A 22,715-nucleotide genomic window follows, 5' to 3' on the forward strand; every position below is an offset into this window, starting at 1 on the left:
CCTAACCCTAACCCTAACCCTAACCCTAACCCTAACCCTAACCCTAACCCTAACCCTAACCCTAACCCTAACCCTAACCCTAACCCTAACCCTGCATTCCTAATGATGACTCTTCAGTTTATTCTCCCTGTTTAATAATCCATTTTGAACCTTCTTGCCTTGATGTACACTGGGGTCATTGACTGTTTTAAAGGGCCAATCTGGGCAATCTTGATTCTCAATTACATACCACTTGATTCATTTCCTCCAGCTTAAAATCTCATTAAGAATGGATGTAGGTGACCCAGCCCACTTCCTCCACTACTCTCTGGTACCTAGGCTGCAGATCAGTTCTCTCTACCCTTAAACACATACCCACCCAGGAGCAACCAGTATGGCTGCATGGAGGAACACATGAACACCAGTCTGCCCTTTTTGAAAAAGGCCATTTGCCCTAGAAACCAGCTGTGTCTTGACAGATGAGGCCCATTTTCCAACAGCAACAAAGGGGGGAGGGCTTATAGCAGATGTACAGAGAGACTAGACAAATGTTTGGAGATTAAATAGCTCTGTTTTTAGAAAAGTATTTGAGATGGGAGTGTAACACAATTCCTAGCATATGTTGGGCACTGGGCTCTAATAAAGCAAACAAGCTTGCATTTTGAATTTTTGCTTTTATAGTCATCTGCTGGCCAGGACTAATAATAGGCTAAAGTTCTGTGAAAAACTTTGCTGTCAAAAACCTTTTATGCTGAAAGAACTTTTTGCTAAGTAAACCTGTGTTTTCTTTAATTAAAAAAAAAATACTCCCTCTTTCTCTCCGGGCAGCCTCGGCCGTGTACAACGCAGCAATGGCCAAGATTAAGGCTCAGAACCTTCGCGGCAAGAAGAAGGAGCTGTTGAAACAACTGGACGATCTGAAGGTGGAACTGTCTCAGCTTCGCGTCGCCAAAGTGATTTGCAGTGCTGCGTCCAAGCTCTCCAGGATACGAGTCGTACGTAAATCCATTGCCCATGCCTTCACTGTTATTAATCAGACTCAAAAGGAAAACCTCAGGAAATTCTACAAGGGGAAGAAGTACAAGCCCCTGGACCTGCGACCCAAGAAGACTAGAGACATGCGCCGCGGGCTCACCAAACACGAGGAGAAGCTGAAGACCAAGAAGCAGCAGCAGAAGGAGCGGCTGTATCCACTGCGCAAGCGCGCAGTCAAGGCCTGAGACAGTGACAATAAAGTACAAGACTGGCAAAAAAAAAAAAGAAAAAAAGAAAAACTACTATAAAATTAACATTTTAGTCATAAGACAATTGTATAAAATGTATATTTTGCTTATATTTTATATATTTTACATGAAAACATTTTAGAAAAAACATTTTAGAAAAAGATAAAAGACAGATATTTTTAAATATCTTTACATAATTAAAGAATATTAAAAATCAACATGAGAATATTAGGAGAATAAAGAGATGTATCAGCAGTTAAGAACACCCACAGCTTTTGCAGAAGACCTGAGTTCATTTCCAAGCACCCTAAAAGTACTTCACAACTACTTATAATTTCAACTTTGGGGATCTGATTGTTTTGTCTTTGTACACACATGTGTCTATCACACACACACACATATAGATAAATAAAAGTAAATTATTAAAAATCAACCAAAAAAAAAAAAAGCCTAGACAGTAAAGATAGATGTCTGACTGTCCCCTCACCCATGCCTTACACTGAATATCTTTAACACATGACCCTAAGTGTTGTGCCTCATCCCTGCCTTTGGGACATTGTTATATCCCTGCACTGAACCCTGCCATGTGCGGTTGCATCTCTCTTCTTCTACCTGCCTCTGGAAGTCACTGCAACCTTCCATTACAGGATTGTGGGCCCCTCTGTCATCAGTAAGGAACAGTGTCACATCTGTGACAGATATAAACCCTACCCACATCCTGGTTAAATGTCAGTATCTGTCCAACTGTATGCCCAGGGTCACACTGCTCAGGCTGTGTTTCCTGCTGTGCACACAGGAATCAAGACAACTCCATGGCATCAGAACATCCTTCCATCATGAGACAGCCATGTATTCTGTCAATACTTAAAATAATGAATAATTTTAAAGCTGTGTTGATTTTCCTTTTATGTGTATGTATAAGTGTCTGCTTATATGTACATAGACCATGTATGTGTCTGATGTCTCCAGAGGCCAGAAGAGGGTGAGATCCTCTGCAACTAGAATTACAGATGGTTGTGAGCTGCCCAGTGTGGGTGTTGGAAAACTGAAATTGGATCCTCTGCAAGAGCTGCTGAACCATCTTTCCAGCCATACTATCAGGACACGTGTCTTTCACAGTCATAATGTACCATATTCAGTGGTTTGTTGATTAACCCTTGGCCCTCAAAGAGGATGCAGTTGGAGAGAGTGATGGCAGTCTCTGAGCTTAACATTAGCATGTTGTTTTGTCTTTCTACTTTGCTGCCTTTCAGATTGCCATGAAGTTATCTCCAAAGAGATTCTGGAGTTGGACCCTTGGGAGAACCAGTGGAACATTGTGGCCATCAATGTCCTCATGAGCGAAAGCTATGACATCTGCCTGGTAGTTAGGATGAACCCCTGGGACCTCATCCCACCACCCTGAGATCTGATCGGGGAAGATGGTGACCGCAGAAGGCAAAGATGAGGAACTCAAAGCTAGAGGAGCTATAGCTCGGGAAGCCATGGCCTAGCAGCCATGCTTGGGCTGCTCAAAATGCAACATACTGTGTGACGCTGACATTCTCATTGCATGCATATCAGCCCCTGTGTAAAGCAGCACTGGCAGAGGTAGGGGGATGCAGGGTTTTCCCTCAAGGACATCTCAGCCTGGTAAAGTAGATATGGCAGTGCAGGGCAGACAGTGAAGATTCATAGGGGTAGAACAGAATGCAGAGAAGAGCAACATCCTGCTTTGCTGAAGACTCAAGAATACTGCTAAGCAATCCCATGGGTACTTTTGATGATGAGGTTGTGAGAAAGGACAATCAAAGGTTGTAAAGTAGGAGAGCTGGAGTGTGTCTGTGACATCTAGTCCAGCCTGGCCACACTGCTTCACACAGGATTTGCCACTGAAAGTTTATAACTAGGTGACCAATGCCTGAAGGAGGAAGGAGCTTAGGCCTGGGCCTGGGTACAGGAGCCATCTCCCTTGGAGCTTTGCCCAGTGCAGTCTGTCTGTTACAACTGCCTGAACTACATACAGCAACAGTACCCACTGTGGCCCTGCCTGTGGCCAAATGTTCATGCCTGTTGCCATGGGCCACAGTGAGCAGAGCATTCCTGGACACAGAGGGGCCCCTCTGGCTTAATACTGAGTATATAGACTGAACTTTCCCAGTGTCTCTACCCAGCTCTTAGAATATAGGACCTACCTTGGATGGGGTTGAATGCAGCATGTCTAAACACGGGAACCCCGAATAGACTCTGAATGAGGAGGAAAGAGGCATACTGACTACCTGCTGCCTTCTTCAGATCTCTGCCCTGGCTGGGAGGGGGAGGCGGAGCTTACCCCAGTGCATGGTGCAGTGAGCTCTCCCCAGATATATGAGAGGCATGTGCAATTCCATGTGAAAACCTATTTGTTTTGCTTCCATTCACAATTCTAGATACACAGCAGATCAATTGTGTGACTGTTCTCTAACCTCACAAAAGCTCCTGTGTAAGCAGTGTGGACACACTGGGATCTTCCCAGAGGCCAGCCAGCAAATCATGCATGGAGACAGCTCCTTATCAATGTGCACTCTCCAAGTTCTAACCTCCCCCAGACAGGAAAGGAGGGCTTAATCAAACTGGAGCCACTGACACCAAGGTGTTCTGCCCCCTGTCCCCACACAGGTGTGCCCCAGAAAGCTACACTCTTAAAGGCAGGGGCCATGTCTGTATCTCTGAGGTTGTCCCCTGAGTTCCTGTCATAGTATCTGGCACATGGATGGAGTTTTGAGTGACTGGAATAAGCAGCATTTCTAAACCAGGATCTTGGTCTCTGAGCATGTCTGGGACTTTGAGTTTCAATACCTTCATTGTGCCCCCAGTGGAGGTTGGTGATCTCAGAGTTCCTTTTCTCAGGCAAATCAGAGCTGCTCCAGGCAAACTAGGCAAAAACTTTATAGGGAGGGTCTCTGCTTCCCTGAGTTCCCTTCCAGAATGTCTGTTCCTGCTCACCCACCCAGGCATATTAGAAGCTACTTGTCACCTGGGTCATGGGCTGCAGTGTTTCTTCAGAATGCACAGCCAGGACCATGAGCAAAGCTTTGCAAATCTTGCCTTCCTCATATGTAAAATAGAAAGGAAAACCCCACATTCTTGACAGAGTTGGTATGTGGACTGAGTTCAAAAACACTGAATGTAATAGTGTGTTAAACACAAACACTACGAACAGATTTTTACTGTCAGCTGTGTTACTGTCACCACAATCAGCCTTTCCTGGAACAAAGTACAGAACAGAACCAGGGACCTTAGGAAATTCAGATATCAGGAAGAGATGTGGTGATTTTAGGTGGTTCTAATTTCCCTTGTGCTTGGTTCTCTCGGTAGTGAATCCCTAGGCTCTGTAAGGCCCTTGAGACGATAAGCAGATGTCTCTGAGGCATCACCTGGTAGTGAAAGGCATCCTCAGCTAGGACAATGTTACTGTCTATGCTAGGGAGTATCGGAAGGGAACTTTCCAGGACATGCTGAGGAAGACAAAGGAGAGTAGCAGTCTTGCCCTAGAAACATTTCAGCACCAGAGGGGAGGCAGGAGCTGGGAGTCTTCTCAGGCTTAGTCCTGGCAGGTACATCCAAGATGAATTCACTTCTACAACCAGAACCCAGAATCCAGTCTTGCTGGTTCTGGTGCTGACTTTCAGCTCTGGTGCTTCTCGTCTGCCTTTCCTTTTTGTGATTCAAACAGACTGATGCTGCACTCCCTGAGAGCTATTGTTAGAGATTCCATTTGGACAGACCTCCCTGCCACCCCTTCACTGGCATTGAAGGTGTTCTGACACTTCGGGAAGGTCTCTTAGAAATGTCTGCTATTGGGGTTTCTTATCTTTGTGACTCAGGATTGCTGGATGCCTAGTGAGGAAACACAATGGGGAAGTAATTTGGATGCTGGGCTGATAAAGGACAGCAGCTGTCAGCCATACTGACTCACTTTGTGCTCCACAAGAGATGGCATTGTTCTCAGGCTGACTTTATAATGAGAAAATGCTCTGAGTGCAGACTTATAGAATACATTTTTGCTAATGAACAATTGCCTTAATTTTGGTTTTCATATTGTGAACAGGTGTAAGTTTCGAGAATTTGAACGAGAATCCCAGTTCCTGGTAAATGTGGTGTTTCCAGGACAGAAAATGTCATGTCAGTGAACATCCAGGACAGAGGCAGGAGAGAATGGGCAAGAGGCAGCAGGTAGCCTGCTTCCAGGCCAGTGTAAGCTCTGGCCCTTTTATTCATGGCTCCTCATTTTACACAAAGCAGATTTGCAAACACAGTGCCTTCCTCCCCCGACACCTGTTTGAGACAGTCTTGCTATAGCTCAATCTAGCTTCAATTCTGCAATTCTTCTGCCTCCTGGTTACAGGCATGTACCACCACTCCCAGATACAAAGTTTCATCTCATGAGAAACAAAAAAATACAGCTCAGTAGCCAAGAGCCCACATTTCCTATGTTACTATACAACCTCAGCAGACAATTTATAATGAATTCAGAGACCTAAAATAGCACAGACTTATTCTCATACAGTTCTTGAATTTAGGAGCCCTTGTGAATCTCAATGAACTAAAATCTAAAATCTTTGTGGCATAGCTGTGACCCTTTTGGAGCCTCTTGCCTGTTTCTGCCTCCAGAATGGACTGACCTATCGTGTTCTGAGGCCCTTTCCTCTGTCTCCATCTCCAGAATCATGGCCAGACTCACATCTTCTGCTTCTTTCTTCCAGTTTTCAGGATTCTATGATTAAATTGGCCCACCTGGACTATACAGGACACTTCTTGTTAAAGGCCAACTGATTAGCAACCTACCTACTGCCAGTGGTGACCTCAGTTCCTCATTGCCATATAACAAAATATATACAAATTCTAGCAGAGATGTGATGTGGTAAGAGAACAATTTCTCTGCCTGTCACACCCCAAATCCTTTATGTTGTCCATACAACAATTCACACAAACATGTACATATCTAGTTCCTCCTTATCTTTTCCTGGTCAATGACAAGAACATTAATACAGATGCCTGGGTGTTGCCACTGTGTGTTCTAGGCTCTTGCTTGCCTGTGATGACACTACAAGAAGTCTTAGGACACCTCTGCTCCCCAGAAGGGCTATAAGAGCATGAATGCTGGGGGCTGGCCAGGGCTACCTCCCATCCACTAGGAGCCACCCATAGTGCATCATATATACTTGTATACATATATACTTGTATAGCAGAGGGGGGACATGGGCAGAGAGAGCCAGGTCATAATGCAGAATACCTGAATTAAATTATCTCAAAGCCAGTCCGGCCTCTGGGCCTTTCCAGGTTTGTGAATCAACATCTCCATCCCTTTGTGAACCATTGAAAGGCTTCTTAACAGTGGCATAGGGAAAAGGGGGTCATAACAGGAAGTAAAGATTCAAAGGGTATGAGGGTCATAGGTTATTACCCTAGCTGGGCAGTAGACTCTGGTCCTGTAATTGGGCACTTAAGAGTTAACTCATACTTACTGCACCTGTGGATGGGGCTAAACAAATGTAACTGTCCATTTGCTGGGAAAGAATCCATATGCTAAAGCCAGTTGCTATATGAGACCTACAATAAGGCCCTGAGAGGCAGAGAAACTCCTATTGAAAATTTCCAGTTAGAAAACAGAAGAGGGACTTCACCCAGAGAAGCAGGTAGGATAACTGCTAATCTTCTCCTCTCCCTTCTCTCCTCCAAACCTCCAGTCTCACCTCCAGCTCTGTAGCAGACCATCTTCAGCCTTTGCTGGCATTTGGTCTTCTCTCTTTCTCCTCTCTTCTTCCCCTGTCCCCATCTTGGATAGATCACACAAATCACTTTCTGCCCCCATTCATCACTTGTTCCCAGCCCCCAGTTCCAACAGGCATTTCTTTGGGAACCCACCAGCCAAACCTTCGAGAGAAGCAAGTAGGCAAGCAAAAAGGTGAGTTTCAGATATTAATTCTCCCTCCTCTTCTCCAAATCTAGCCCACCCCCACACTCACCTCTAGGTCTGTAGCAGACTACATTTTGTGGCAGATCCTGGTGGAATATGGATGCTTTCCTCCCTCCTGTGGATGGACATCTTTAGCCTCCACTTTCATTCGGGTCAGTTCCCAATACCTAGAAACACACTTTTCCTGACCCCCCCCCCCAGTGGTCATACCTATTAAACTCCCATAAGAATTCCCTGCCAGGCAACACACAGCCACCACACTTTCCTAAGAACAAGAAAGAGCAACAGAAACCAAGGAGCAAAACACCAAACAAAGACAAGACCAAATATCAACACCTAGAACTCCAATCATCCTAAATCCAAATGTCTAGACACCAGCAAAGGAACAGAATCAATAAGTAGCATGCCAATACAGTGAGTATGTGATGGAGAGATGTGAGAGAAAGAGAAGCAGAGCCATTTAAAGATGCAGTGGTAACGAACAGCCTGATGTGAGTACCCTGTGCTGCCACCTGAGGCCATAGGATAGCACTAATGGCCATGTCTGGGTTTGTGACCCTGCAGCAGCAGGGGTCTGTGTCAATGTTCATGGCCCATGTTACTACCAAAGGCCATGAGGACATCTGGGGGCTGAGCTGCTGTCTGAGGCCATGTTGATGTCAAAAGGCTGAGCTGAGTTGGTCCCATCTCTTTCCTGGGTAGTGAAGGAGAGCTGGCCCTGGTGGCCTTGGTGCAGAGAGCTGGTTCTGAGTGTGTTGAGAGAATGGAACCAATCCTGTCCTTCACTGGTTGCAGCACAAGGGAAAGCTGAACTCTCCCCTTGAGAGTCATGCAGGTGGTCAAGGGAGAGATGGTCTTTCCCATCATCTAGGCAGCAGGAGAGCTAGCATACTGACCACCTCAAGGGATTGAGGTGCATGTGGTAGGCTCATATCCCAGGGCTTTGAGTTAGCCCACCCCAACATCTAACTCATCCATGATCTGTGGGAGTGTGTGAACAGGCTCGTCCTGCAGATCCAAAGCTGTAATATCTCCATGACACTGGGTAACAACAAGGTATCCTAGAGGAGTCCCAGTGAGGATCCAGTATTGAAGGAGTAGCAAAAGCCAGAGACCTTGAGCCAGACCAAAGAATCATTGCAATGAAAATTTACAAGTAAAGCTGTTTGGGCAAAAGGGTATGCTATGTAACACATTGTGACACATGGCAGCTTCCACAGTAAGATTTTGTTTTGTTATATTTTTAATTTTAATTTTAATTTTTGTTTTCTTTTGGGAAAGAAGGTTGCAAGGGTGGAAGGCAGATATGAAAAGACTGGGAGATGAGTGGAACTGGGGTGCATGTTGTGAAGTTGTGGGTCTCCTTGCTCTCATGTATTGTTGATCAATACAATCCATGAAGGCAGTGGAAGTGACCAGGTGGCTTGGAAGTCCTGTAAGCACCAGGACCGCACTCAGTAAACAGATCAACTTTGCTTAGAGTGATTGAAGGCTTATAAAGTGTTGTGGGACAGAGGGTAGGGACTTTCAGGATGGGTAAAGGTCATTGGCTGAGGGCTTAGTGAACCTGGAATGCCTCAGCATGGGGAAGCATTTCAGGAATTTCAAATGCTAGCTCAACATGTTTTATCCAAGAAAAATGAAATGGTCCTATAAACTAATTGAGGCTATGTGACATTCCTCAGATAGAGTCGTGTAAGTGTGGGCTTAGAATTCCTCAAACAAGGTCTGGGGAAGAGAAAACTCCATAACAAAGACAGTCTCCCATAATGTGACAAGCCTGAAGGCTATCTGTCATGGTGGATTTTGATTTTAATTAACAGAGTTTTCCCACAGAAATTCACAAAGAATCAATAAAAAAGCTTTTTTTAAAAAAGATTTATTTATTTTATGTAAGTATACTATCACTGTCTTCAGACACACCAGAAGAGGGCTTCAGATCCCATTACAGATGGTTGTGAGCTACCATGTAGTTGCTAGGAATTGAACTCAGGGCCTCTGGAAGATCAGTCAGTGCTCTGACCATTTCTCCTAACCCAATGGCAAGTTTGTTTAAAAGCACACAATCAGTAGCAACCAGGACACTGTAATTCCACTAGAGCCCAGAAACACTACCTCAGTAGACCCTGAACATTACAACATAGCTGAAGCATATGACAAAGACCTTAAGTTAGCCTTCAGAAATATGACAGAGGAAATGAATAAATTCCTTAAGGAAATCTATAATCTATACAAACAAACAGTGAAAGGAAATAAAGAAAACAGTCCAAGAACTGAAAGTAAAAATAGTATAAAAAATGAACAAACAAACTAAGGGAAATCTGGAAATGAAAATGTTAGGAACTCAAACAGGAACATCAGAGACAAGCCTCATCAACAGAACACAAGAGGTAGAAGAGAGAATCTCAGGCATTAAAGACAGAATAGAAGAATGGATATCTCAGTCAAAGAAAATGTTAAATCTAAAATACTCCAGGCACAAAACACCTAGGAAATCTGGAACTCTATGGACAGACCAATCTAAAAATAATAGGAATATAGGAAGTAGAAGACATCTATGTCAAAAGCACAGAAAATATCTTCAGCAAAAATCATAAAAAAAAGTTTTTCCTTAATCTAAAGAAGGAGATGCCTATCAAGGTACAAGGAGCATATAGAATGCCAGAAAAAATTCATTTATCACATAATAATCAAAATACTAAACATACAGAAAAAGAAAAATATAAAAAGCTACAAGGGGAAAAGACCATATAACATATAAAGACAGGCCTATTAGAACTACACCTGACTTATCAGTGGAGACTAAAAGCCAGAAGGTCCTGGACAGATGTTCTATAGACTCTAAGAGATCATAAATGTTGCCACAGAATACTACACCCAGCAAAACTTTCAATCAAAATAGAATGAGAAAATAAGACATTTCGTGATAAAACCAATTTTAAGTAATTACCTACAAAACCACCCTTATGGATGGTGCTGGAAGAAAAAGATCACCTTGTTGCGCGCCTAACATCTTGCCAGAAAGAACGACGCGTGGCAACAGGATTCTTCTGTGAACAATCTTTATTGTACAGTACTCTTGAGCAGGGGACCCCGAGGAAGGAAAGTGCACTGCTTATATATGCCCAGGAGGCTCGTGTCGTTACCTGATTGGTGCGTCCTCCAGTATCTCATTAGCATGCCCCAAGAGCGGGCTGTGACGTGCGTGGTACATGTGCACTGCGTCCCTTGGGCTGGACAACAGCTGTTTGCTGAATCATCGGCGGGAAGCCGGTGCCATCTTTGGGTGCAGCACAAACAGCTTCCAACATCACCTAAAGAAGTTAGCCATACCTAAGAAAACACAAGGAATAAACAATACCAGACCAGAAATCAAAAGAGGGGAAACATAGACTACCACCACCACCACAACAACATCAACAAAATAACAGGAATCAAAAACACTATTCACTCACTATATCTCTCAAGACCAATAGTCTCAAATTCCCAATAAAAACCACAGACTAACAAAATAGATATGAAAACAGGATCCATCCTTCTGATGCATCCAAGAAACACACCTTAACATCAAGGATGGGCAACATTTCAGGATAAAGGCTTTAAAAAATTCCAAGAAAACGGGCATAAGAAGTAAGCTGGCATCACCATGTTAACATTGGGTTAAACAGACTAATCAGAAGAGATATTTACTAAAGAAAAAGCTCCAATAGGAGGGCTTCAAAACTTTTTTTTTTTTTTTTTTTTTTGGTTTGATTTGTAGTAGAAAATATTAAAAACCCTAGCCCAGGGCTTCTTCCCAGCCTTAGACCATTTATGTTCCTGGATGAAAGACACATAGCCTTTATATTTTTAATATGACTTAAGCAGCATAATAGTTGGGCACCTGGCTACCCTCCATGCTGTTAGAATCTACCTTCTTATCCATAACCCAAGTTATTACTTTACTGTATTTCCTCTGGGCTGCTCTTACCTCCAGTTGGCCAGCCCACACATCCATGTTTTTTATAGCTCAGCTAACCCATGTCGGCCCTCCTTTCTCCTCTCCTGTATGTTCTTCTATTTCATGGCAGCTTCTTCTCCTCCTTTCCTCCTCATGGTCCTCTCTCTCCAAGCCCTCCTAACCTAAGCCCCACCGATGTCTCTTCTACCCAGCTATTGGCTGTCAGCATCTTTATTCACCAATCAGAATTAACTTGGGGACAGGGTCCCAAGGGTTATGTGCAGACTCCAGGTCTTGGGGGTCTGCACTTAGCATTACAATAGATAGTACAAAACAAAACCTCCACATTGTTTTTTTTTTTTTTTTTTTTTTTTTTTTTTTTTTTTTTGAGACAGGGTTTTTCTGTGTAGACCTGGCTTTCCTGAGACTCACTCTGTAGACCAGACTGGCCTTGAACTCAGAGATCCACCTACTTCTACCTTTTGAATGCTAGGATTAAAAATATGCATCATCACCACCACCACCTGACAACACTGTAATTCTTAACATCTATGCACCAAACACAAGGCCACCCATGTTCATAAAAGAAACACTACTATATCTTAAATCACATATTGATTCTCACACAGAGTGACACTGGGAGATTTCAATACCCCACTTTTGTCAATAGACAGGTCATCTGGACAAAAGCTAAATAGAGAAATGCTGGAGCTAAGGCCTTATAAACCAAATGGACCTAACAGGCATCTACAGACCATTTCACCAGACACAAATAAATATACCTTCTACTCTGTACCTCATGGAACATTCTCCAAAATTGACCACATACTCAGACACAAAGCAAGTATCAACAGATACAAGAAAACCAAAATAACATCCTACACCCTATCTGGCTACCACAGATTTAAGCTGGATATTGACAACAGAAACAAAAGAAAGCTTACAAAATCATGTAAACTGAGTAACTCAACACTGAATGAAAAATGAGCCAAGACATAAATTAAGAAAAAATTAAAGAGTTTCTAAAATTGAATGAAAATGGATACACATTGGAAATGGAACACAGTGAAGGCCTTTCTAAGAAGCAAATTGTAGCACTAAATGCCTACCAAAAGAAGAAGAAGAAGAAGAAGAAGAAGAAGAAGAAGAAGAAGAAGAAGAAGAAGAAGAAGAAGAAGAAGAAGAAGAAGAAGAAGAACCAAAAGAAGAAATCACAGCCAAAGGATTAGATATCAAGAAATAATCAAACTCGGGGCTGAAATCAAGAAAATAGAAACAACAAAAAATACAAAGAATCAACAACACAAAGAGCTGGTTCTTTGAGAAAAATCAATAAGAATGACAAACACTCAAATTAACTAAAAGGCAGAGAATATCCAAATTAACAAAATTAGGGATGAAGATGGGGGCCATCAACATACACTGAGAAAATCCAGAGAATCATATGGACATACTTTTTAAAACATGTACTCCAGCAAATTGGAAAATCTAAAAGAAATAGATAACTTTCTCAATACATACCACTTACCAAAGTTAACTCTAAATCAGATGAGCAATTTAAACAGACCTATAACACCCAGTGAAATAGAAGAAAAAGAAGAAAAAAATCAAGGTCCAGAGGGCTTTAGCACAATTCTACCAGGCGTTCAAATAAAAGAATGTGAATAATCCTCAAACAGAAATGGAACATTGCCCATTAAAAAAAAATAAGATCACAGTTACCCTGATAATAAACTGCATAAGGACCCAACAAAGAAAGAGAATTACAGAATAATTTTCTTTATGGAAGTAAATGTTAAAAAAATCAATAAAATACTTTTAGATCAAATCCAAAAATATATGAAAAATATCATCCACTATGATCAAGTAGGTTTTATTCCAGAGATGCAGGGATGATATAAGTTGATAAATGCAATCCACCATATAAACAAACTAAAAGACAAAAAATCTTGATATTGGCACAAAAACAGACACATCAATCAGTGGATGGATGTCTGCATATAAAAGTAGAATGGGTAGGTTTCACGGTGCGTTGGTCAGGCTGGAAATGCCAAGAGTGTTAGAGCTCTTAGAACAGAAGAGAGGAGGTTTGGGCTGCCGGTGTAGGACAGGTACAGAACCATAGCAGCTGCAGTGCCAGCAGGAGGGGTGGGAGTAGTGGCATAAGCCTGGTGTCTTAGTCAGGGTTTCTATTCCTGCACAAACATCATGACCAAGAAGCAAGTTGAGGAGGAGAGGGTTTGTTCAGCTTATACTTCTATATCGCTGTTCATCACCAAAGGAAGTCAGGACTGGAACCCAAGCAGGTCAGGAAGCAGGAGCTGATGCAGAGGCCATGGAGGGATGTTGCTTACTAGCTTGCTTTCCCTGGCTTGCTCAGCCTACTTTCTTATAAAACCCAGGTCTACCAGCCCAGGAATGGCACCACCCATAATGGGCTGGACCCTCCTCCCTTGATCACTAGTTGAGAAAAATGCCTTACAGCTGGATCTCATGGAGGCATTTCCTCAACTGAGGCTCCTTTCTGTGATAACTCTAGCTTGTGTCAAGTTGACACAAAACCCAGCCAGTACACCTGATCAGCCAGGCAGGTCCAAGGTTCAGTGATGAATGCTTCAGGAGAGAGAACTCTTTCCCAAGTGTTATAGCTCTGTAAAAACAGCCACTCTTAGACAATCCTTGGTGAAATAACTTGTATGTTTTATTCCATGTGGACAGGGGCTTTATAAACATTGAGGAGTGGGGTGGGATTTAGGGGAAGCTGTTTCCTATTGGATCCATTTGAAATGTTAGAGATGCTCTATTTTTATGGGAAAGGACTCCAGGTGTTTCCTTACTTAACTACCCATGCTCCTCTCAGTGCAGTGTCATGGTTTCATGTTCCAGGGCAGGTACATGGCTAAATGGGTAAGGAGCAGCTCAACTCCTGCCCATCTCAAGTCCGAGATTCCTGGATCTGAATTCATCAACCTTACCAGTTCTTGTATCTGATGGCACAGCCCACTTGCCCTACAATGGATCAAAGACATTAACATAAAACAAGATAATACTGAGAAAGGCGGAAATATCCTTGAACACATTGGCACTGGAAAAGACTTTCTCCACAGAATACGGTTAGCACAAGCACTAAGGCCAACAGTTAATAAATGAGACCTCATGAAATCGAAAAACTTTTTCCTAGAAAAAGACAACATCATTCAGACAAAGCAACAGGCTACAGAATAGGAAAAGGTTTTTACCAACTACACATCTTATAAAAGGCTAATATCCAAAAAATAAAAAGAACAACAACAACAACAAAACCCGTAGATATCAAGGAAACAAATAACACAATAAAAGTGGAGTACAGATCTAAACAGAAGATTCTCAAAAGAGGAAACTCAAATGGCTGAGAAACACTTAAAGAATGTTCAGTATCCTTAGCCATAAGGGAAATGCAAATCAAAACAACATTGAGATTTCATCTTTCACCTTTCAGAATGGCTAAAATCAATAAAACAAATGACAGCTCATTCTGGTGAAGATATGGAGTATTTTGGTGAGACTGCAAACTTTTACAGCCACTATGAAAACCAGTGTGGTGGTTCCTCAGAAAGATGGGAATCGATCTACCTCAAGACCCAGCTATAACACTCATAGACATAGTCAAAGGATGTTTCATCCTACCACAGAAATGCTTACTTGTTGTTCATTGCAACTTTATTTATAATAGCCAGAAATTGGAAAAAACCTAGACGTCCCTCAACAAATGAATAGATAAAGAAAATGTGGTACATTTACACAATGGAATATTACTCAGCCAATAAAAATGAAATCATGAGAATTTCAAGTAAATGAATAAAACTAAAAAAAACATAAATCATCCTGAGTGTAGTATCCCAGACCCATAAAAACAAATATAGTACTGATTTGCTTATATGTGAATGTTAGCCATTAAGTCAATGATAACCAAGCTACAATCCATAGAACCACAATGATGAGGTATAAAGTAAAGGTACAGCGGATGCAAAGATCTCCCTAGGAAGGGAAATAGAAGAGATAGTTATGGATGGATGGGGAAGGCTAGAATGGGGGTAATCAATGGGAGCAAAGAGGAGGAAGGAGGGTATGTGGAGAGAAACAGGTAAAATTAAGGGCTATTTGAGAGGTAGGTAGTATGGAAACCTAGTGCTGTAGAAGCTTTTTAAAATATATACATATATGAAGATGGGCTAAATGAAATCACCAAAGAATTAGGGAGACAGATCTCCAGCTGAACATCTCTTCTCACCATATGAAGCTTACAGTGTTAGGAATGGGTTGCATCTAACTGAGTTATTGTCCAAAGGGGCTCCATGGGCACCAGCAAATAGCATCTCTGGTCCAGGAAGATACTTTACATGTTACTAAAGGAGAAATGTAAACACCAACTCATCTACAAACCCTCTGATTTGCAACAGTGTCCTACCTGATAGAGATGATAGCCCAGAACTAGCACAGAGCTTGTGAGAGTCACCAACTAATATTGATTTGACTCCAGGAGACAGAATCCATACCCAACACTGGATGGGTGACCAAGAACCTAGAACTAGATAGTCCAGGTATCTAAGGTAAATCTAAATACTAGTGCTCTGCTAAAAGACTATAGCAATACAATGACTCCTGATGGTGTCCTGGGCAACCGTCTCGCCAGCAAGAACGACGCGGCACACGAAATAGGATTCTTCTGCGGTAAAGCTTTAATGCTCTCGAGAGGCAGAGCATAAGCTTGCAACACGTGAAGACGAAGACCCCGAACTATCTAGCCCATCCCCTTATAAAGGGATCAGTCCTCGCCTTGGACGTGGAGCCCCCTGATTGGTTGAAACTCATCAGGCCCTATGACGCCATGGGAGAGGCAGAGCTCAAGGAGTGGAAAGTTACCCAGCGCGTGCGCACATGACTTGTTTACTGCTAACTCCAGCCGGATGTCAGCGCCATCTTGTAATGGAGAATGTGCAGGCAGTGCCCCACATGATGGCAATATCTTATATGTAGAGATCAGGGCCTTGCTCAGCCATCATCAGAGAAGCTTTCTCCCGTAACAGATGAAAACAAATAGAGACCACAGTTAGATATTTCACAGGAGGGAGAGACTTTAGAACACTCATCCCTAAACAGGATGTCTCCATCATCATCATCATCAACAACAACACCCAAATTGCTTAGTTGTTGGTATTGGAATTGATAAAAGGTGTTTAACTTGTCTTATGAATTACCCCACTAATTGCCATATGGCTTGTCGATACCTGCTAATGACGGTTTGTGGTTACGTTAAAATTACTACAGCAGGAGGCTCACATTCTCTTAATGTGGACTCCACAAGAATTTTGAGTTGATTTCCTGACATGACAGATAATTAGAGGCCTAAGGATAGGCTCATACACTGTTTTAGTTTATTCATTTGTTTTATATTGTTTTAATTTTCAAAATGAGTTTGACCTTGGGCTTTGTAAGAATATGATTTCTCTGGAGGAGATTACAAGATACAAGCTTTTCTGGTTTCTGACTAAGGGTTATATTAATTAGGAAGGATTTCTTCTTTGCATCATTAGAAAAGAGGATTAGGTTCTGGACACCTTCCAGAGTTATATGGATCAAATTTGATAGAGGGAGACAGCCTGAAAAGCTAGATTCAAGAGAATCAAACAAAAAGATATCTTGATGGTACTAAAATTTTGTTTTGAGATTTATATATTACAGACTAAGCTTTGGTGAAGCTCATCATCAGAATGCTGAACTGGCCTGCTTGGATTCCTGATCTCAGGAACTTTCAGCCAGATCCAGTCAAGACCAACATCAGAGGTCACAACAATTGTTGGGTGGCCTTCTTAAGGCCATTCAACTACCATATTTTCTCTACTCCCCCACCACCAAGAATATCTCAACACCCATGTACAGTTTGAAGAAGCCATTGATGATTCGCCACCCCAATTCCTTGGACTTTGGGTGGGGGCTGAAAGTGGTTATTCTAAGGTTGTTTTTATGAGGAATTTAGAAATTGTCATAATTTAACTGGGAGAAATTAGCTAGATTGATTTGAACAGCCATAATCTCATTTGGTAACTAAGCTAAAGTCATAGCTTTGCATTGCTATAAAACTTATTTGTTACAAATTTTTAAAGTACAAGGCTTAGGCCCAGTCCTAAAACTGAGATAATAAACTGTTTTTAGATGATTAAGCAATATGAGTTAAGGGCCAAATAGCAAACTCATGATTCTGAGTCAATTAAAAGGGTATTTTTGAGGTTTTTCAATTAGAAATGGCCAAGAGTAGTTAAGCCTTAACAGTTCAGAGATGCTTTCTGTAGATAGAAAATCTTTAAAGGCATCAGAAGTCCATGAAATATGATGTTTATGAACATTTCTTTATTAGAGATCATTACTAGAGAGCTGTCTGCTCCTGACAGCACCCCTTCTTAGATTCTAAGAAGAAATTGAGCATTAATGGAGTTTCTCCAATTGTGGAAAGGCAGTCCTGGGCAAGAATTGCCTCAATTTATCTACAAATACTATCAAGAATGAGATACGTTATGCAGAATAGTCTGATAATCTTTGCTGAGCCAGAACTATCAGCCCTCCAAAATTCTGCATTACAAAGGTCTGTCAGATATGATCCTGGGCCAGAAGGCTGAAGACTGGTGTTCCAATGTTTTGAGGAATGTGGGACTGTCCAGGTAATCAATGATCTCTATAAATTGTCTAAGTTTTGGAAGCTATGTTTTGTGCTTCTCATATACCAGGTATTATTAGTCATTCTTGGGTTCCTGGTATGGTTGAAGACTGGTAGTCTCATAGTCAACTCAGCTGTTTAATATTGAGAAAGATAATATAGATCTGAAAGGGTGGACGACATAAATCTAAAACCAGGATATAAGTCAGGTATAGTCTTTTAGGATAGATGGTAGAGTGCTTTATTTAATGGACAAATTTTTGTACTAGGTGTTAAGTGTGTCTTATATTTCATAAATTGTAGAATGATAATAGTTGTACTCATTTTATATTTGAGAGAAAAGAGCCTTTTAACTGGACAAAAAGGGGGAAATGTTGTGGATTGTCCTGGAGCTCTTTGTATTTTGATGCTGATTCCACTTCCCCAAGAAGAGCTGCCTAGTCATAGACTCGGATGACTTCATCAGAACTTTCTTCCCATTTTAATTTGTAGAATAAAGTTGAGAGCTGGTGATTGGGCAGGGGAAGGGAAAGTGGAGCTGGAGGGTTGGAAAGTGGGGAGGTGGCAAGAGAGAAGAGAGAAGATGAAGCTGAAGCACATGGACTGGAGAAACCAAAAGTTGTAAGGGATTTCTTAGCAGGGGAACAGAGTAGTGTAGTGGTAGATCTGCCCACTCTAGGCATATGCTTGTATTCATATTAACTGAGTTGTGTTTTTATTTGCAGGAGTTTATTTGGGATGGATAAGCAACTACAACAATATCCACCTTTGATTGGTAATTTGTTTATTTTAATGTCTTGTATCAGAAAATTATTCTCTCCCAAGTCCCTTGCTTCCTTTAGAACACCCCATTGAACTAAGAATGCCAAAAAAATAAAAATTAAATTAAAACCTCGCAAGGTCAGAGAAAGAGACAGTGACAGAAGAATGACACTTAGAAGATTGTCAGCTCTTGGGAAGTAAATGAACATGAAATGAGTCTGTCTTTTTATTTTTCAATTGCTTGCAAAGGTGGTGTATACTACCAGTACCTCTGAAGCAGGGTGTGCGGGAGGCCAGAAGCATAACACTAGAGCTTACATGATGGCAAACCTCTATGCTGTACCAAATCTGGGCTGGAAGTCAAGTTCACTATAGCAGTTAAACAAAAATGCTTGCCTCCCACACCTCTCACAGTTGAGAGATGACCCTCCCTAAGAAGAAAAAGGAGAGGCCATTTGGGTGTGGACACCAGATTTAAAATAAATTAAAACACAGCTAGGATTCCAAACTCAATTTGAAATTTTAACAAACAAGAAATAATGTGTTTGGTATGAGGCTGTTCCAAATGTTACATGCGATATATTTATTCTAAGACACTATTCTCTGGTTTTCCAAAGGACAAATGCAACTGGGTATTCCACATACCATCTGCAGGTAGCCTTGTACATGGAGAAAAAGAATAGAGTAGTATGATGAGGTATTCAGGACCCTTGGGCAGCACTATGAAGAGTCTAAGAGTAGAAAGGGAACTCAGACGCTCGGTAGCTCCCAGATGGCTGGCAACCTGCATGCCACCTACCCAGGCTCCTTTGATGATTGCACAAAGAGCCAGTGGTCAGAATGGTTCCAGATCTCTTAGCTGCAGAAAATCTTTATGGTGGACAATGATTGCAAATGCTATGGGATAGTGGCTCGAACTCACATCCTCTACAGCAACCAGACTCATACCCCACTGAGAAAGTTTTCCTCCTACACACCATCTTTAGACACTGCTGGGGAAAGTGACCCAGAAAAGCAATGAAACTCCCCAAGAAATAGGAGGGTGCAATGTCCCAGGAAAGTGAAGAAGCATCCTTAGTAATGAAAATTCAGGCCAAGAGGTGGCCTGTAGGCCTAAAGAGCCAGTCCAGACAGAAACCAAAGAAACAAGAGGAAATCTAGAGCAAGACCCCCTTAAACTTTTCACTACATTGGGAAGTATGATAGATACTGCCAAAAACAGAGAGGTAACCTAGTCAACAGTACTTACAAAAACCAACAGGTAGATCAGGAATCACTAGTAGCCTTGTCACTGTAAGAAAATAACCAAGGTCTAGAGCTTATAAAAAGAAGGGGTTTATTTTTAGCCCGTGGTCATGGAGGTTTACTCCATGCCACAGGTTCTTTAGGCTAGTCAGCAGAACAAAACCCACTTATCTCATGCCTCGGAGACAAGAAACAAAGATGGCAATGGATCCCACAATTTCCTTTAGGGGCTTCCCCCTAAAGACCTACTAGACTCCACTTCTTAAAGGTGTCACTGCCTACCAGTACTGTCAATCTGGTGAGCAACACTCCTTTTGAGAACAGCTACAGCAGCTCTCAGAACAGCATGACAGTCAAGCATAGGGGGACACTCCTTACAGTGTTATGAGCCATTGGAAGCTGGGTGGGCTTCAGAAGATCTAACTGCCCACAATCAGCTCAAAGAGCCAGTGAGGAGAGCAGATTGTTAGATTTAACCATAATATTTGCCCAGGCACATGCTCTGTAGGCAGAGATGCAAGAACTTTAGTTCTAATTTATTAGACTAGGAAGTGATGAGGCTACTGAAAGAAAATGCAGTCCTGAAGATCCCACTGCTGTCTTGAGAGCGATGGTTAAGTTCATATGGGGTTTGTTGCTGTTTGAGACAGGCTCTCACTATTTCGCACTAGCTGACTTGTACTTCACTAGATCAGGCTGGCCTTAAACTAAGAGTTCTTCCTGTCACTGCCTCCTAAGAGCTGGGTCTAAAAACATGTGCCACCACATCTGGCTTTGAGCTTTTGTTTTTAATTATTTGCCTGTGCACATGCCCACACAGGCTAAAAGGATGTCATATCTCCTAGAGCTGGAATTAGAAGCAGTTGTGAGCTGCCTGGTGTTGGTACTGGGAACCTAACTAAGACCTTCTATAATGGCAGTAAGTGCTTTTAATGGTAGATAAGCCGAAGTGCCTTGGGGAGAGACCAAAAGGCCTCAAAGAATTACAGGCAACCAAGGAATGACAAGAACAGAAAAAAATAGTCTTTCCCAGGGAGTAGTACCCAAAGTGGTTATCCAACACCAAGTAGTCAGCCCTGAAGGCAAACATACAAGTGATATACATACTGAGCAGGTTGTATTTCAGAATATATATGCATGTACAATATTCATGTAACAATGAAAAGTGAGGTCATGAATTTGAAACAGAGAAAGGCGGATTTGGAGGAAAGAAAGAGAAATGACATATTGTAATCTCAAAAATAAACAAAAGTATTAAAGAAGTCCATATCTGGAGATACATACAGCTCAGGGGTAGTGTTTGTTTAGTGTGCTCCAAGCCTGGGCTTTCACCTGGGTGTCACAGTTCTTTCCACTTCTCCAATAAAGAAATGGAAATTGAAAGGCTCAATATCATTTCCTACTTTTGTCATTTTCATATCATCTATTGGGAATTCCAAGTTTTTCACTAAGAATTGATTTCATTTTTCAAGCAGTATACCTGTTTTCCATACCATCTTTCATTTGTTTAAAACTATCCTTTGTTTACAAGAATTAGAAAGCAAAAAAACAAAAAAACAAACAACAACAACAAAAAAATCCTTGGGTCCATACTCCATTGTTGTGTTAAAAGTTTCATGAAAATGCTTGACTCATTTTTTAAAATTAAATGTCACTTCCTGTGGATTTCTGATTGGTTTTGTTTTGTTTTTTAAGATTTGTTTATTTATGAGTACACTGTAGCTATTTTCAGACACAGCAGAAAAGGGCACCAGGTCCCATTATAGATGATTGTGAGCCACCATATGGTTGCTGGGAATTGAACTCAGGACCTCTTGAAGAACAGTCAGTGCTCTTAACTACTGAGCCATCTCTCCAGCCCACTTGACTCATTTTTATAACAGTGCTAAAAATTCTGGCAATGCCTTCTGAATCTTTTTATTCTTATTTTTTTTTATCCAGATGTGACACCGAACTACACCTTAAAAAAAAAAAAAAAAAAAAAAAACAGTATGGAAGGGAGCTTGTCAGGGCTCTGGGTGTGTCCAAGGTCAACCTTTATGTAGGTTCCAGGGACTGAATTCAGATCACAACACTGCATGGGAACACTTCAGACCTGTCTGGTGACATCTCATTGGTCCTGGCCAGTCTTTTCCTTCCCATAGTAACATATTGGGAACTCTTTTTTGTTTAGAGGTTTTGAAGACAGTGTCTTATAGCCCAGGGTTAGGGTTAGGTGTCCTTGAAATACTGACCTTCTTCCCTCAGCCCCCCAAGTTCTGGACTACAGACCTAAGTCAGACTGTAGGGAGTCTTTATTCGTGAAATATTTGATGTATAAAACTGTTTTTTATATTTTCTACTCATTGACAATTAAAGCTTTCCACTCAAACCACAAGATTTAACAGTAATTTGAAGAAACAAATCTGTAGTACTGTAATCTTTATGATAGGTGTTGTTTGAGAGCACTGAGCACTGGGCCTTACAGATTATACAAGAAGTTTGCTGATAAGGGAGTCTCAGTTCTATTCTCAGTTTTTAGATCTTATATAATAGTGTTCTGCCTCCATGTATATCTGTGTGAGGTGTCAGATCATCTGAAAATGAAATTACAGACCATTGTGAGCTGCATGTTGGAACTTGAATCTGGGTCTTTCTAACTGCCGAACCGTCTCTCCAGCCCCCTACTTTCACTTTTCAATAAAACTTTTGTTCTCAACTTTTTGTATCCTGTCACCAACATAAGATGCTAAAATTCTTGGTTGGGGAGGGGGAAAAAAATCAAACTACATTTTCTTCCAGAACTTTGTTTTATAAAATACAGATTTTATTTTGTTATCAAACAAAGTTGAGGTATGAAATCCATTACTATTTTAACTTCTTCTTTGTCCTGAAGATTAACAAGATTCATGTTATTGTATGTTAAAATACCATTATCAGGGGGATGGAAAGATAACT

At 41.5% G+C, this 22,715-nt stretch overlaps 1 protein-coding gene across 1 annotated transcript; it reads left to right on the forward strand.

The window, feature by feature from the left end:
* Window positions 1-830: 830 nt before the first annotated feature.
* LOC308432696 (large ribosomal subunit protein uL29-like) lies at window positions 831-1,199 on the forward strand (the record flags this gene model as incomplete). The annotated part of the gene is made up of 1 exon (XM_080932469.1): window positions 831-1,199. One exon carries the CDS (start codon window positions 831-833, stop codon window positions 1,197-1,199), a length of 369 nt encoding a protein of 122 aa, XP_080788595.1.
* Window positions 1,200-22,715: the final 21,516 nt, after the last annotated feature.

The sequence above is a fragment of the Micromys minutus genome (assembly GCF_963924665.1).
Source record: "Micromys minutus genome assembly, chromosome: 18".
Lineage (NCBI taxonomy): Eukaryota > Metazoa > Chordata > Mammalia > Rodentia > Muridae > Micromys > Micromys minutus.